The sequence below is a fragment of the Silene latifolia genome, chromosome 10 (assembly GCF_048544455.1).
Source record: "Silene latifolia isolate original U9 population chromosome 10, ASM4854445v1, whole genome shotgun sequence".
Taxonomy (NCBI): domain Eukaryota; kingdom Viridiplantae; phylum Streptophyta; class Magnoliopsida; order Caryophyllales; family Caryophyllaceae; genus Silene; species Silene latifolia.
Window position 1 is genome coordinate 94333436 of NC_133535.1, and position 1328 is coordinate 94334763.

Below are 1328 nucleotides of genomic sequence, written 5' to 3' on the forward strand. Positions count from 1 at the left end.
TTCGTCACTTTTACTAACTTGAATTATGTCCAAAAGTTCCAGCGGCTTCTGAGCCGGTCATAGACAGGCCGCCTGCCCACAGGCTCAGATCCCCTTTTGACATACTTATTGCTTCAAGCATCAAAAATTTATCAATGATGGCACATATCAAGAATCATCTCTCCCAAACACAATCAATTCATCGGAATTCCTTCCAAACCTCAACACCAACTCCACCGTGCCAAGTATAATTCTTCCAAATTTCTCGTTTCCTAACTAAAATGCATGCTATGTACAAGTGGTGGTTCTTGTGGAACTCCACCAAACCATTTCATGATCAAGAATTTCAACTTGTTCTCTCCTCGGGAAGGGGTTCCCCAAGGTAGAGCACCTCAACCGGTCCTTTGTTGTCACCCTCATAATAACGCTTGATGCATTGACCATTGACCCTAAAGGTTCCCCCTTCCTCACTCCAAAGCTCAAAGGCACCGTAAGGAAAAATTTGGATCACCTTGAAGGGTCCCGACCACCTCGATTTAAGCTTGCCCGGGAACACCTTAACTTTGGAGTTGAAAAGGAGAACAAGGTCTCCCACACTTATGTCTTTTTGCATGATCTTGCCATCATGCCATTTCTTTGTTTGGTCCTTGTAGATTTTGGAACTCTCATAAGCTTCCAACCTTAATTCTTCAAGCTCATTCATTTGGAGAAATCGGATCTCTCCGGCGGCATCAAAGTCAAAATTCATTTCTTTGAGAGCCCACCAAGCCTTGTGTTCTAGCTCAACGGGCAAGTGACATGCCTTGCCATACACAAGCTTGTAGGGCATTGTGCCAAGAGGTGTCTTGTATGCGGTTCTCAATGCCCATAACACATCCGGAATCTTTTGTGACCAATCCTTCCGGCTCTTATTTGTCACTTTCTCTAATATGGCCTTGATTTGGCGGTTAGAAACCTCCACTTGCCAACTAGTTTGAGGGTCGTAGGCAAGGGCTGGTTTATGCCGCACTCCATGTGCCTCAAGTAGAGCTTTGAAAGTACTTTTGTGGAAGTGTGACCCCCCATCGCTTATGACCACCCTTGGGGTCCCAAACCTTGGAAAAATTGTTCCTTTGAAAAGTTTCATTACAACTTTGCTATCATTGGTGGGAGAGGCCACCGCTTCAATCCATTTGGAAACGTAGTCCACCGCTACCAAGATGTATTCATTCCCAAAAGAGTTGGGGGTCCCGTGAAGTCTATCCCCCAACAATCAAAGAGCTCAATCTCCAATATGTTTGTTAGGGGCATCTCATTCCTTTTTCCAATATTCCCAACTCTTTGGCATGCATCACACGATTTCACCAAAT

The 1328-nt window shown here is 44.8% G+C and overlaps 1 protein-coding gene across 1 annotated transcript; it reads right to left on the bottom strand.

Moving 5' to 3' along the window:
• Nucleotides 1-325: 325 nt before the first annotated feature.
• On the bottom strand, nt 326-1105 carry LOC141607911 (uncharacterized). The gene has a single exon (XM_074427259.1). It carries the CDS (start codon nt 1103-1105, stop codon nt 326-328), a length of 780 nt encoding a protein of 259 aa, XP_074283360.1.
• Nucleotides 1106-1328: the final 223 nt, after the last annotated feature.